The 14,297-nt window shown below is 40.6% G+C and overlaps 1 protein-coding gene across 2 annotated transcripts in view; it reads right to left on the bottom strand.

Moving 5' to 3' along the window:
* The window catches only part of ppih (peptidylprolyl isomerase H (cyclophilin H)), a 48,747-nt gene that overhangs the window by 12,582 nt on the left and 21,868 nt on the right, over nucleotides 1-14,297 (bottom strand). Inside the window, exons 2-5 of one of the 2 annotated variants that reach the window (XM_061975562.1) lie at nucleotides 12,134-12,198; nucleotides 4,719-4,742; nucleotides 839-883; nucleotides 640-682 (exon numbers count right to left, since the gene is read on the bottom strand). In XM_061975562.1, the coding sequence (XP_061831546.1) occupies nucleotides 640-682; nucleotides 839-883; nucleotides 4,719-4,742; nucleotides 12,134-12,198 (177 nt within the window). The remainder of the gene's footprint in view (nucleotides 1-639; nucleotides 683-838; nucleotides 884-4,718; nucleotides 4,743-12,133; nucleotides 12,199-14,297) is intronic. The other variant, XM_061975570.1, reaches the window with a different exon arrangement.

Here is a 14,297-nt window from a genome sequence, read left to right as displayed (position 1 = left end):
GAAGGTACCTAGGTAAACAAAACAAAACTGACTAATTAAGTAAGATACATTCAGCAACAATGTATTCAACAATTTAATGTGTGCGCAGTTGAAAAGGAATTAACTGAAGGAGTTGTGTTTGGCATCTGGGACCAGCAACTCATTAGCATTAATATAAAAAAACACGTGTGAAAATGTGTCTTCACACGTGTTGACTAAAACAATTTTTATACAAGTCAAACATATAGTTAACTGCCAAAATAGACGTTTATCTTGTTTCTGCTTGTTTGCTGTTCTTAAACATGCAGTATGATTCCTGGTAGCTCTGTTTGACTATGCAAACATTTCACTTTTTCACTTTTAAATGATCCCAAAACCTGTCTCGTCATCTCTGAGGTCTTTGCTGGCCTTTTACTTAGTCCTCCGTTTTCTGAGCCATCTCTCTCTATCCGCACTCCCATTATTTAATACTCATTTTTTTAGTGTTTCATTCCGTTTTGATTGTGCTACTGTATGTAACAACTTGCCCTGCAACCATTGTGGGATGAATTTTTGATTTAGTTTATCTAACTATCGGTACCTGACCCCACTTCCTTCCCACGCACACAGGCTACATCCTGATCACAGCAGCGCACGCTCGATCACCGAAGCAGTACTCACATTGACGAAGTCTCCTCCTTGGATCATAAAGTCTTTGATCACCCTGAAAATGAACAAAGGATTAATACGCATTAATGCAATATAATCTGTCCTGTTTGTTGGCATACTTTAAAAAGAATGCCCGCACGCGTTGCAGTGAAATGAAAATGACTACAATGTACTGACAAAGTGGTTAATACAACATATATCGTATACATACCTATGGAATGTGCAGCCCTTGAAACCGATAGGGACACCATCCTTCCTGCGGAACATTTTTATATATTTCACAACAGCTTTCTTAACAATTGACAATGCTTATAATAGCGAGCGCTGGGAAAATGACTTGGCAATTAATTATACAAAACCAGTGAAGTTGGCACGTTGTGTAATTCGTAAATAAAAACAGAACACAATGATTTGCAAATCCTTTTCAACTTACATTCAATTGAATAGACTGCAAAGACAAGATATTTAATGTTCAAACTGAGAAACTTGTTTTTTTTTGGAAATAATCATTAACTTAGAATTTAATGGCAGCAACACATTGCAAAAAAGTTGGCACAGGGGCATTTTTACCACTGTGTTACATGGCCTTTCCTTTAAATAACACTCAGTAAACGTTTGGGAACTGAGGAGACCAATTTTTGAAGCTTTTCAGGTTGAATTCTTTCCCATTCTTGCTTGATGTACAGCTTAAGTTGTTCAACAGTCCTTCGTTGTGGTGTTTTAGGCTTCATAATGTGCCACACATTACACACACTGCAGGCAGGCCGGTCTGGACTACAGGCAGGCCAGACTAGAACTCGCACTCTTTTACTATGAAGCCACGTTTTTGTAACACGTGGCTTGGCATTGTCTTGCTGAAATAAGCAGGGGCGTTCATGAAAACATTGCTTGATGGAAACATATGTTGCTCCAAAACCTGTATGTACCGTTCAGCATTAATGGTGCCTTCACACATGTGTAAGTTACCCATGCCTTGGGCACTAATACACCCCCATACCATCACATATGCTGGCTTTTGAACTTTGGTTCTTTTCCTCTTTGTCCCGGAAGAGACTACGTCCAGAGTTTCCAAAAACAATTGGAAATGTGGACTCGTCAGACCACAGAACACTTTTCCACTTTGCATCAGTCCATCTTAGATGAGCTTGGGCCCAGCAAAGCCGGCACCGTTTCTGGGTGTTGTTGATAAATGGCTTTCTCTTTGCATAGTAGAGTTTTAACTTGCACTTACAGATGTCGTGACGCACTGTAGTTACTGACAGTGGTTTTCTGAAGTGTTCCAGAGCCCATGTGATGATATCCTTTACACACTGATGTCGGTTTTTGATGCAGCACCGCCTGAGGGATCGAAGGTCACGAGCATCCAATGTTGGTTTTCAGCCTTGCTGGTTACGTGCAGTGATTTCTCCAGATTCTCTGAACCTTTTGATGATATTGTGATATGGTGAAATCCGTCAATTTCTTGCAATAGCTGGTTGAAAAATGTTCTTAAACAATTTGCTCCGGCATTTGTGACCCTCGGCCTATCCTTGTTTGTGAATGACTGAGCATTTCATTGAAGCTGCTTTTATACCCAATCATGGCACCCACCCAATTAGCATTTTCACCTGTGGGATTTTCCACATAAGTGTTTGATGAGCATTCCTCAACTTTCTTTTTTGTCACTTGTGCCAGCTTTTTTGAAACATGTTGCAGGCATCAAATTCCAAATGAGCTAATATTTACAAAAAATAAAGACGTTTTCTAGGTTGAACATTAAGTATCTTGTCTTTGCAGTCTATTCAATTGAATATAGGTTGAAAAGGATCTGCAAATCATTGTATTCTGTTTTTATTTACGATTTACACAACGTGCCAACTTACGGTAACTGGTTTTGGATTTTGTAGTTACTTGTTACTTTTCTAAAAAAAAAAATACTTTTAACAAATTAAATTTACAAGGATTGCGTGGAGGACAAAACTTTTACAGAGAATGTTTGCATACTTTTGTCTTTTTATTTTATTATCTTTAATGATGATGCTGCTAAACTGTGTTTCATTGTCTTACTAAGACAATGACATTAAAGGCCTACTGAAACCCACTACTACCGACCACGCAGTCTGATAGTTTATAGATCAATGATGAAATCTTAACATTGCAACACATGCCAATACGGCCGAGTTAGCTTACTAAAGTGCAATTTTAAATTTTGCGCGAAATATCCTGCTGAAAACGTCTCGGTATGCTGACGCCTGCGCGTGACGTCACGGATTGTAGAGGACATTTTGGGACAGCATGGTGGCCAGCTATTGAGTCGTCTGTTTTCATCGCAAAATTCCACAGTATTCTGGACATCTGTGTTGGTGAATCTTTTGCAATTTGTTCAATGAACAATGGAGACAGCAAAGAAGAAAGCTGTAGGTGGGAAGCGGTGTATTGCGGCAGGTGTTGTGCCGGATAACGCACCCCCGCCGTAGAATGCACCCCCTGACTGTTGTGCCGGATAACACAGCCGGTGTTTCATTGTTTACATTCCCGAAAGATGACAGTCAAGCTTTACCATTGGCCTGTGTAGAACTGGGACAACAGAGACTCTTACCAGGAGGACTTTGAGTTGGATGCGCAGACGCGGTACCGCGAGTACGCATGCAGCTGCGGCTTCCAAGCATTTGATCGCTTGCCCGTACGTGCGTGCTGCTATGTGCATGTCACGTACGTAACTTTGGGGACATATATGTGCTGTATGAACTTTGGGGAGGTGAACGGTACTTTGGGCTGTGGGATTGAGTGTGTTGTGCAGGTGTTTGAGTTGTATTGGCGGGTTATATGGACGGGAGGGGGGAGGTGTTTGTTATGCGGGATTAATTTGTGGCATATTAAATATAAGCCTGGTTGTGTTGTGGCTAATAGAGTATATATATGTCTTGTGTTTATTTACTGTTTTACTCATTCCCAGCTGAATATTAGGTCCCACCCGCCTCTCACAGCATCTCCCCTATCTGAATCGCTCCCACTGCCCTCTAGTCCTTCACTCTCACTTTCCTCATCCACGAATCTTTCATCCTCGCTCAAATTAATGGGGAAATCGTCGCTTTCTCGGTCCAAATCGCTCTCGCTGCTGGTGGCCATGATTGTAAACAATGTGCAGATGTGAGGAGCTCCACAACCTGTGACGTCACGCTACTCGTCTGCTACTTCCGGTACAGGCAAGGCTTTTTTCATCAGCGACCAAAAGTTGCGAACTTTATCGTCGATGTTCTCTACTAAATCCTTTCAGCAAAAATATGGCAATATCGCGAAATTATCAAGTATGACACACAGAATGGACCTGCTATCCCCGTTTAAATAAGAAAATCACATTTCAGTAGGCCTTTAAATAACCTCATTCATTATTAGTTACCAGGAAGAGTAATTTTTGTATTACAAAAAAGATAATCCATCTTTAACGATTATATCCACCCTAATGTTAGGGTAGCCAGTATAGAATATGACACATTTATCGTGTGTTGAATGGGGTCATGTTTTGATTTAAAACACTTCCTTGTGGTCCACATAACATGTAATGGTGGTACTTTGGTCCAAATTGTGTATAGATTATGTCTTACAGACAATCTCTGAGATGCTTTCTGACCTTCTCTCCAGAATGTGCCGTTTAGTGGGCGGTCTTATTTACGTGTGGTAGCTCTCCTCAGGCCAAGCTCCCTTCGACTGCATCTCCACCCTTACAGCCATGTTGCAGTTTTTAGCGCTTCCATGTGGAGTCTACTGACATAACTATACGCTACTTTTTCTTAGAAATGGAAACAGCGGAGAACCTTACTGACTACAACTTTGGACTACAACTGACACAAAACGGCAGACTCGCACAAAGCTCTTTGGGTAAGCCTCGACCATATATGGAGATATCCGCTGACATAACTAAAGCATAATACGTCACTGAAGTCTCAAATTCCGAAGGCTCGTTTGGAAGAAGAAAATATGGTTTGATAGATATATGGTTTGATTTCACATTTACGGGATCCCAAATATACAGAAACAGGCGCCAACTCGTCAGAAAAGTTGGTTTTGCATAATAGGGCCCCTTTAATTCTAAAAAAAAGTTTTTGCCTTACCGAAACTCTCCAGTGCAGAACTGCCTGAAAAAGAAGAGTGTAACTGTAAGTAAACTCATCCATTCACATGCAAGCTAATATGGAATTTTAAAAAACTATCACGATCCACATGAAAACACATTTATAGGCTGTCATGTCTTTTCCAAAGCAAGATGTGGTGTAGGGATCAGCAATATGGCCTAAAATCTATATAGCAAGTAACATTGGATCCTCCTGCAATAACGATACATATCATGATTAAGAATATACGTGAGTTTCCCCCAGATTGCTGCCGTATCTGTGGGGGCGTGGTTATGGGCGTGGTCAACATGACGGCATCATTTAATTTGCATAATCTGCTATTAATGAAAACAATTTTTACATACATTTAAAAACAAATCTGTGATATTCATTAGTATTAACACCCTTTTTCTGCGTATAGTTTTGCTATATTTTCCATTGTTGGTGGTTATTGTACAATGTACAAGTTTCTTCCTTCTCCAATCTTTTTAGTGACTTTTTCTTTATTACAAAAAACAACTGGCAACTAATCTAGCATCTTTTTCTGGTGTTATTGCAGACTGTACTTCTGTCGCTCCACGTACAGCAGTGGTCCCCAACCACCGGGCCGCGGCCCGGTACCGGTCCGTGGATCGATTGGTACCGGGCCGCACAAGAAATTTAAAAAATACTAAATATATATATATATATATATATATATATATAATTTTTTTTTTGATTAAATAAACAGAAAAAACACAAGATACACTTACAATAAGTGCACCAACCCAAAAAAACTCCCTCCCCCATTCGCCCAAAAGGGTTGTTTCTTTCTGTTATTAATATTTCTGGTTCCTACATTATATATCAATACAGATCAATACAGTCCTTGTTGACAGAAATGTCATATTTATTCTACACGACCAAATATGCCTGATTAGCACACCACAAAAGTCAACAACATCAACAAAGCTTGCGTTTGTGAATTCACGCACAGCACAAAACGTTTGGTGGACAAAATGAGACAAAGAAGGAGTGGCATGAAGCACGTCCTTCTGTGGCAGCGTCGGAATAATTTGTACATGTAAACAAACTACGTTTGTAGTTCAAGGACCGCCGAAATTAGCAGGACAAAACAGCGCTTGCCAAATACTCTCATCAGTGAATCATATAAACAGTGGGATTTCTAACAACTAGGAATTTTTGTGTCCTGTTTGTCCTCCTACAGGAACCATATTAAAGCAAAAAATATATTTTATTACCCTTATCTTTTTCCATTTTCATACATTTTCGGAAAATGTGGCTCTAGAGCCGCGGGTTGCCGACCCTCGCTTGCGTCATCACAAAATCCCGTTTCAACCGTGCTGTTTCTGTGAACAAAGTGTTTTTTTCGGTGGCTGATTTTTCAGAGCATCAATAGTCAATCGAGCGCAAATAACAGGCTATAAAACAGTATATCCATTCATACTGCCAGTTTACATTTTAAAAAGGCATGGCAAGCTGCCACGATTAATTAAAGTGAGGTAAAACCCTTGAAAGTCGCATAACCGGTTTCCTAATTTGGCTGCTGACATACATACAGTACATGATTCTGTCTACACTTTTGTTGAAATGTACTTAGCATTTATTCTTTTGTTGTTTGAATACTTTACAACCACAGGATGGTGGTCCAACAATATCAATCAATGTTATTATCATAATATGTCCTTATTCATTTTTGTTACAGACAACATTTATAATGAAGTCAATGGTGCAAAATAACTTAAAAGCAAAAACTGACATTGGTTTGTGTTTCCTGAGTTTGTAAACAATAACAAAAAAAGACAAAAATATTTTTGATCATAAAAAAACATAAATCTATACACTGTAGTATTGACCATATATACTGATACTATGCTTGGTATCATTACTGTTAATATTTGTATTGATCCGCCCACCCTGGTTTACATTTAAGAGCTCTCTCTAGCTTAGCAATTAGCAATGCTTTTTTTTTTTATACCTTCCTACGATTTGTAGTGTAGCATGTTAAGCTATTCCTCGTCCTTCAGTCCTTCAGTGGTAACGTAAGAAAGTTTAATTGCTGCCATGGATTAGTGATTTAAAACAGGGGTCCCCAAACCACAGCCCGCCTGCGGAATGTTTCAAAGACGGTACTTGTTGACAATATATTTGAACTACTGAAATATCCAGCCCTTTGAAGAAAAAGCTCAGAACTGTAAGCTATTGACCATCAGTACTACACAACAAAGAAAGTGCATCGAATCAATATATAGGTATCAATCAGAGTCTTTCGCACCCTTTGTCTGATTAATCAAAAACCAAAACACAACTTGCCCACTGAATTATGTGGACAATATAAAAAATGTCTACGCACCACACACACATCAAAATTACACCCATTTAAATCCACTACATGGCAAGATGGGTAATGTGCAAAACACTCTCTCCACACTTCGACATGTTTGAGTCTAGGTGAAGATGGGAACGTAGATCGACAGGTAAATTAAGAGCTTTGCCTTACGGCTCAGCTCCTTCTTTCCCACAACGGATCGATACAGCATCTGCATTACTGAAGACGCCGCACCGATTCACCTGTCGATCTCATGATCCACTCTTCCCTCACTCGTGAACAAGACCTGACATTACTATTTAAGCGACTTTTATTTTATTTTGTAGTAGTAGCAGCGACTTCCTCCCGGTTAACATTTTGGCCTGCAGTGTAAACGTAGTCTCAGACTACAAACCCTGTTTCCATATGAGTTGGGAAATCGTGTTGGACGTAAATATAAACTGAATACAATGATTTGCAAATCATTTTCAACCCATATTCAGTTGAATATGCTACAAAGACAACATATTTGATGTTCAAACTGATAAACATTTTTTTTTTTGCAAATAATCATTAACTTTAGAATTTGATGCCAGCAACATGTGACAAAGAAGTTGGGAAAGGTGGCAATAAATACTGATAAAGTTGAGGAATGCTCTTATTTGGAACATCTCACAGGTGTGCAGGCTAATTGGGAACAGGTGGGTGCCATGATGGGTATAAAAACAGCTTCCCAGAAAATGTTCAGTCTTTCACAAGAAAGGATGGGGCGAGGTACACCCCTTTGTCCACAACTGCGTGAGCAAATAGTCAAACAGTTTAAGAACAACGTTTCTCAAAGTGCAATTGCAAGAAATTTAGGGATTTTAAAATCTACGGTCAATTATATCATCAAAAGGTTCAGAGAATCTGGAGAAATCACTCCACGTAAGCGGCATGGCCGGTAACCAACATTGAATGACCGTGACCTTCGATCCCTCAGACGGCACTGTATCAAAAACCGACATGAATCTCTAAAGGATATCACCACATGAACACTTCAGAAAACCACTGTCACTAAATACAGTTTGTCGCTACATCTGTAAGTGCAAGTCAAAGCTCTACTATGCAAAGCGAAAGCCATTTATCAACAACATCCAGAAACGCTGCCGGCTTCTCTGGGCCCGAGATCATCTAAGATGGACTGATGCAAAGTGGAAAAGTGTTCTGTGGTCTGACGAGTCCACATTTCAAATTGTTTTTGGAAATATTCGACATCGTGTCATCCGGACCAAAGGGGAAGCGAACCATTCAGACTGTTATTGACGCAAAGTTCAAAAGCCAGCATCTGTGATGGTATGCGGGTGCATTAGTGCCCAAGGCATGGGTAACTTACACATCTGTGAAGGCACCATTAATGTTGAAAGGTACATACAGGTTTTGAAACAACATATGCTGCCATCTAAGCGCCGTCTTTTTCATGGACGCCCCTGTTTATTTCAGCAAGACAATGCCAAGCCACATTCAGCACGTGTTACAACAGCGTGGCTTCATAAAAAAAGAGTGCAGGTACTTTCCTGGCCCGCCTGCAGTCCAGACCTGTCTCCCATCGAAAATGTGTGGCGCATTATGAAGCGTAAAATACGACAGCGGAGACCCCGGACTGTTGAACGACTGAAGCTCTACATAAAACAAGAATGGGAAAGAATTCCACTTTCAAAGCTTCAACAATTAGTCTCCTCAGTTCCCAATCGTTTACTGAGTGTTGTTAAAAGAAAAGGTGCTGTAACACAGTGGTGAACATGCCCTTTCCCAACTACTTTGGCACGTGTTGCAGCCATGATATTCTAAGTTAATTATTATTTGCAAAAAAAAAATAAAGTTTATGAGTTTGAACATCAAATATCTTGTCTTTGTAGTGCATTCAATTGAATATGGGTTGAAAAGGATTTGCAAATCATTGTATTCCGTTTACCGTATATTTACATCTAACACAATTTCCCAACTCATATGGAAACGGGGTTTGTACTAGTATTTATTTGACCGGGTAGGGGTCCTGCTTCGCAAATAATTTGTACCTCTTTCAGAGATCACATTTAGTTCCCTTTAAAACATAGGTGTCAAACTCTGGCCTGCGGGCCAAATTTGGCCCGCCGTGTAATTTCACTTGGCCCATGAGGCGATATCAAATTAACACTAGAGCTGGCCCGCTAATTCTCATACTTGCCAATCCTCTCGGGAGACTCCCACATTTCAGTGCCCCTCCCGAGAATTGTAACGGCCCCTTTTAGTCCAGTCCAACAACTGCTGGCCCAGTTACGTAATATGTGCGGCTATAGCACGCACACAGAAGTGAATGCAACGCATACTTGATCTTCAGCGATACAGGTTACACTGAGGGTGCCAGTATAAAAAAAACTTTAACATTGTTAGAAATATACGCCACACTGTGAATCCACACCAAACAAGAATGACAAACACATTTTGGGAGAACATCCGCACAGTAACACAACAGAAGAAATACCCAGAACCCTTTGCTGCACTAACTCTTCCGGGACGCTACTAAGTGTGTGTGTGTGTGTGTGTGTGTGTGTGTGTGTGTGTGTGTGTGTGTGTGTGTGTGTGGGGTGGGGGGTGGGTGGGGTGGGGGGTTGTGCCGTAGAATGCACCCCCTGACGAGAGTGTTGTATCAACTAAAGCCCACACTTAAAGTTTCCACGTGCAAGATTGAATCTATTTGAAAAAGTTATTTAATAAGCAGCCAAAAGTGCAAAAACAATAATGTTCGTGTTGGAGGAGTTGTGAATGAATGAAATATGAAATCCGTGCTGCAGTCTGCAGGTGTACCTAATGTTGTGGCCCAGCAGCGACTGCAGCACGGATTTCATATTTCATTCATTCACAACTCCTCCAACACGAACACTATTGTTTTTGCACTTTTGGCTTCTTATTAAATACCTTTTTTTAAATGGCTTTAGTTGATATAACATTCCCGTCAGGGGGTGCGTTCTACGCCGGGGGTGCATTATTCGGCACAACACCTAGTGCTGCAAAGGGTTCTGGGTGTTTGTTCTGTTGTGTTTATGTTGTGTTACGGTGCGGATGTTCTCCCGAAATGTGTTTGTCATTCTTGTTTGGTGTGGATTCAGAGTGTGGCGTATATTTCTAACAATGTTAAAGTTGCTTATAGGGTCACTCTCAGTGTAAACTGTATCGCTGTTGATGAAGTATGCGTTGCATTTACGTGTGTGTGCATACAGGAGCCGCTCATATCTTGTGACTGGGCCGGCACGTTGTTAGAAAGGATGAAAAGCGGATGTGACGTCAGCTCGTAGAGGACGTTAGAAGCAGTGCCTGTAAGGCACGCCCCCAAGACTGTGGAATAAAAGATATTATGACTGCTGAACAACTTCATTCGATAATGAGGGTTGCTTCTGCTCAAAGCCTGAGCCCCGACATTAATGAACTAGCATCCAAGAAAAGATGGCAGGTATCTGGCTTGGGCACATCAGATTAGATCAGTGTGTTGCAAACTGAGCAGTTTAAAGTCCTGAATGGTTGGTTTATTCATTATTTTATTTTCAAATTTATTAGCCTGTGGAAAAAGTTAATGTTGATATTTACCTCAGAAGGCTGCAAATAGAAAAGAGACATTCAATTTTTACTTAAATTGTATTTGATATGCCATTGATATTTTTTAATTTGTATTATTATTATTTGAAACTCGATTTTGCATGTCACTATAACGTTATATAAGCCTTGCTTGTTAAAGTTAAAGTTAAAGTTAAAGTACCAATGATTGTCACACACACACTAGGTGTGACGAGATTATTCTCTGCATTTGACCCATCACCCTTGATCAGCCCCTGGGAGGTGAGGGGAGCAGTGGGCAGCAGCGGTGGCCGCGCCCGGGAATCATTTTTGGTGATTTAACCCCCAATTCCAACCCTTGATGCTGAGTGCCAAGCAGGGAGGTAATGGGTCCCATTTTTATAGTCTTTGGTATGACTCGGCCGGGATTTGAACTCACAACCTACCGATCTCAGGGCGGACACTCTAACCACTAGGCCACTGAGTAGGTTCACTATTCAATGCAAAACTTGTTTGGGTCCCTATCAAAAGGTTAATTTGTTCAACCTTGGCCCGCGGCTTTGTTCAGTTTTAAATTTTGGCCCACTCTGTATTTCAGTTTGACACCCCTGCTTTAAAACATGTTGCACAATGAGATGTAAGCATGGGATAAAGTGTGCATCCCTGTAACTTTCTGTCTGTAAAATATATATTTTTTTATGAGCATTTCTTGATTAATATCCATAAATTAACATTCTTAATAAATGATAGTAGAATAAGCACACATCTGGGGAGTCATAGTGTAACGACCTGGAATTTACACTTTATGTGTGGTGTTGGAGTTGTCCGACTTTTTGTGTGGCCATAAACACATCAGCGGCGAAGTGCCATGAGCGTGTGCGTTGCTGCAGGTGAGAAAGAGCGAGCGGCTGCTGTTGATATGACAGATGACAAAGTTTGTTTTACGGCAAAAAATTATCTGTTTTGTTAGAAGTTTTTCCCTAATGTTTTTGGTGAGGTTACGGATGACAACAGTTTTGTTCAATAAAGTGATTAATGGAATTCCTGTACTTAAAGCGTCTCGAAAATATTTGAACAGTGTTAACGAACATTACTTTATTTGCTGTGTGCAGAAAAGCGCATGAGCAGTGCACAATAAAACCTTAGGGGGAATGTTGCCCCCGAGTCAAAAAGTTTATGGACCCCTGGTTTAGAAGCTGCCCTGTGGAGGGACATTAGCCGCTTGTTCACTCGCAAGGATGTGGGACACAGCTAGAATGTGTCATCAACATGCATTATCACAATATCACGATAGAATTAAAAACTCTCAAATTTGGTCTACATCGCATAACCCTAATGTGGTGGTGTAACCCCATTTTAGCCAATCAGACAGCTGAAGAAAGTAATTGCTAAAAAAGACAACAAATGCAGGAATAAGACCGTTTGCTTGTGTGGGAAACATGTGGGACCAAAACACACTCCATTACACATAAACATAAGGACTTTTTTGTATGAAACGGAAATAAACAGATTGTTAACAAACAATAACATGACAAACCGGAAATTCTCTGCCGTTTTTGGGACAACATCAGCAAAAAGTTCAATCTTCATCCGCCCCACATCCTGAAACATAGCGGACAAAAGGCAAACAGTTGATGAGATATTCAAAACAAATTGACCATAGGTGCGCTAAAACACATTTTTAAAGGCCTACTGAAACCCACTACTACCGACCACGCAGTCTGATAGTTTATATATCAATGATGAAATCTTAACATTGCAACACATGCCAATACGGCCGGGTTAGCTTACTAAAGTGTAATTTTAAATTTCGCGCAAAATATCCTGCTGAAAACGTCTCGGTATGATGACGTCAGCGCGTGACGTCACGGATTGTGGAGGACATTTTGGGACAGCATGGTGGCCAGCTATTAGGTCGTCTGTTTTCATCGCAAAATTCCACAGTATTCTGGACATCTGTGTTGGTGAATCTTTTGCAATTTGTTCAATGAACAATGGAGACAGCAAAGAAGAAAGCTGTAGGAGGTAAGCGGTGTATTGCGGCCGACTGCAGCAACACAAACACAGCCGGTGTTTCATTGTTTACATTCTCGGAAGATGACAGTCAAGCTTTACCATTGGCCTGTGGAGAACTGGGACAACAGAGACTCTTACCAGGAGGACTTTGAGTTGGATGCGCAGACACGGTACCGTGAGTACGCATGCAGCTGCGGCTTCCAAACATTTGATCGCTTGCCCGTACTTGCGTGCCGCTATGTGCATGTCACGTACGTAACTTTGGGGACTTTGGGGAAATATATGTGCTGTATGAACTTTGGGGAGGTGAACGGTACTTTGGGCTGTGGGATTGAGTGTTTTGTGCAGGTGTTTGAGTTGTATTGGCGGGTTATATGGACGGGAGGGTCAGAGGTGTTTGTTATGCGGGATTAATTTGTGGCATATTAAATATAAGCCTGGTTGTGTTGTGGCTAATAGAGTATATATATGTCTTGTGTTTATTTACTGTTTTAGTCATTCCCAGCTGAATATCAGGTCCCACCCGCCTCTCACAGCATCTTCCCTATCTGAATCGCTCCCACTGCCCTCTAGTCCTTCACTCTCACTTTCCTCATCCACAAATCTTTCATCCTCGCTCAAATTAATGGGGAAATCGTCGCTTTCTCGGTCCGAATCGCTCTCGCTGCTGGTGGCCATGATTGTAAACAATGTGCAGATGTGAGGAGCTCCACAACCTGTGACGTCACACTACTTGTCTGCTACTTCCGGTACAGGCAAGGCTTTTTTATCAGCGACCAAAAGTTGCGAATTTATCGTCGATGTTCTCTACTAAATCCTTTCAGCAAAAATATGGCAAAATCGCGAAATGATCAAATATGACACATAGAATGGACCTGCTATCCCCGTTTAAATAAAAAAATCGCATTTCAGTAGGCCTTTAAATGTCTTTATTTAAGACAAGGGAGTGAGATCCATTATTAAGTGGCCTCTGTCCTTGCTGCTCAGTACAACATGGCCATGGTGACAATAAGCTTACTAAAATAACAAAACAAGACGAACATAATGGTTTTACTTTTGTTGGCAAAGCATCTGTGTCATCAAAATAGCACAATGTATTGTTTTTATGAGGTATTTTCTTTTTACACTTGTGTGACAGCTAGGGAAGTTACTTAAAACATCGCCTGCGGAGGAAATAAAGGCTTTCCGTTAGTGACAGTTTGACCCTGCAAATATAATAATTAACTTTGCTTGGTAAAAAAAAAAAGCGTCTAAATCCAAACAAACAGGCGTATGAATATGTTCATCACGGCATCATGAAGTCTCTGTTAATCATTACAGTCATAAATACCTCGCAACCGACAACAACAAATGTGACACAAGAGGAAGCTGCTTGCTTCTGCTGTTACTAGGCTGGTATTTATCAAGGGCATCGACTTGTAAAAAAAACATTATAAATTTTCTGATTACTGGTAATTTAGCTCACAATAGTTTTTTGGCTCTGAGCAGGTAAAACAGTATAATGTCCTTTAGGCGGCTTCATTGTCGAGACCAGTGGTTCTCAACCTTTCTTCAGTGATGTACCCCCTGTGAACATTTTTTTAATTCAAGTACCCCCAATCAGAGCAAAGCATTTTTGGTTGGAAAAAAAGAGATAAAGAAGTAAAATACAGCACTATGTCATCAGTTTCTGATTTATTAAATTG

The sequence above is a fragment of the Nerophis lumbriciformis genome, linkage group LG01, assembly GCF_033978685.3.
Source record: "Nerophis lumbriciformis linkage group LG01, RoL_Nlum_v2.1, whole genome shotgun sequence".
NCBI lineage: Eukaryota > Metazoa > Chordata > Actinopteri > Syngnathiformes > Syngnathidae > Nerophis > Nerophis lumbriciformis.
This window is presented reverse-complemented; position numbering and strand designations above follow the sequence as displayed.